The sequence below is a fragment of the Benincasa hispida genome, chromosome 10 (genome assembly GCF_009727055.1).
Source record: "Benincasa hispida cultivar B227 chromosome 10, ASM972705v1, whole genome shotgun sequence".
NCBI classification, from domain to species: domain Eukaryota; kingdom Viridiplantae; phylum Streptophyta; class Magnoliopsida; order Cucurbitales; family Cucurbitaceae; genus Benincasa; species Benincasa hispida.
Window position 1 is genome coordinate 47,776,011 of NC_052358.1, and position 1,284 is coordinate 47,777,294.

General features: G+C 36.1%; 1 protein-coding gene across 1 annotated transcript; it reads right to left on the minus strand.

The window, feature by feature from the left end:
• Positions 1-652: 652 nt before the first annotated feature.
• Positions 653-1,284, minus strand: LOC120087746 (auxin-responsive protein SAUR21-like). Its single transcript, XM_039044635.1, has one exon. The coding sequence runs from the start codon at positions 1,150-1,152 to the stop codon at positions 859-861; it is 294 nt and encodes a 97-aa protein (XP_038900563.1). The 5' UTR covers positions 1,153-1,284; the 3' UTR covers positions 653-858.

Below are 1,284 nucleotides of genomic sequence, written 5' to 3' on the forward strand. Positions count from 1 at the left end.
AGTGTTGGGGAATCTGTCAAGACTACTTAGGATTTGCCCGACTCATAAGAGATCTTTCTCCTCTCTTTCTTGAAACGAAAAATGCACTACATAGAAGAAGAAATAACATGATATCAGTGAGATTTGCTTTCACTGCTAGAAAATTTGTTGCTAATGCCCTGGTTGGATAGGGACGAGAGGTACCAAGTCCATTGAACTATAATCCAAGAATCATGGAGCATCAATAAGATTGCAAGACAGATCATTTTAGTAAGAATGAATACATGTTTTTCTTTGCGAACTGTAGTAGTTTGGAACCAGCTGTCAACCAGTGTGAAGGAACTAGGAAGTTAGATAAACTTATGATATTAAAACTGCCCTTTTCTTTGAATAGTGCCCAAACACCTTATTGTGTCAAAATCCCGTTTGATTTTACTGACATGGTTACATTTGTCGGCAATTAAAATTAAAGTTTTATATTTTCTTTTTCAACAAGATATATGAAACTTTTCATTGAAGTAATGCAGGTTTTATATATTTTTCAACGAGTGAAAAATTAAAGTTTGATATATTTTTTAGCTCGGCTATTTACAAATTTTGTATAGATCTGTTTAATTTTTCTTTTTCCCCAAAAGCTCAGATAAGCAATCACAGATCACCAAAAACTAAGATATATAGAAATTGATGCTGAATTGATCTATTTTCATTACTCCTGTTGGTTACCGTACCTTTACAATGCAACTCATTTACAGGTAGGAAGGTATCCCACTCTACAACACACTAGCATGTGTCAAAAAGTAAATGAGTTAAAAAAAAAAAACAAAACAAGAAAATCTGTCAAAAATGGCATATTGGCTATTGCCCTTTCTTCTGCATCCTTCAAGATGCTTGCAATCTAGAAGTGAGATCAATGAAGGCATCCTCCTTGCAAGGAATTGTTATACCCCCCTGAGGATGATGGAAGCCAAACTCTTCCTCTGCATGGCTGAGTAGTTGTTGGAATGATGGATGGTTTAAGTAAGATATCGGAACCACGAACCGCTTCCTTTGGATCTCTCCAACGTAAACAGCCACATGGCCTTTTGGCACATCCAACTGACTTTTAGTGAAACTTGGCTGCATCTTTAGAATTTGCTTGGCATGAGGAACCAAGGATAGCAATCGAATCCCCATTTGCCCAAGATGAAAGACTGTTAGAAAGGCTTAAAGCTTTGATCTGATTGCTACAGAACCAACTAGAAGAGAAACCAATACTTGAACTGAGTTGAATTTGGTGTCTGTAGGCTTATTTGATGTTCATATTTA

Bases quoted from the DNA above. Each gene is read 5' to 3' on its own strand.
- LOC120087746 (XM_039044635.1), bottom strand. From the start codon at position 1,152: ATGGGGATTCGATTGCTATCCTTGGTTCCTCATGCCAAGCAAATTCTA.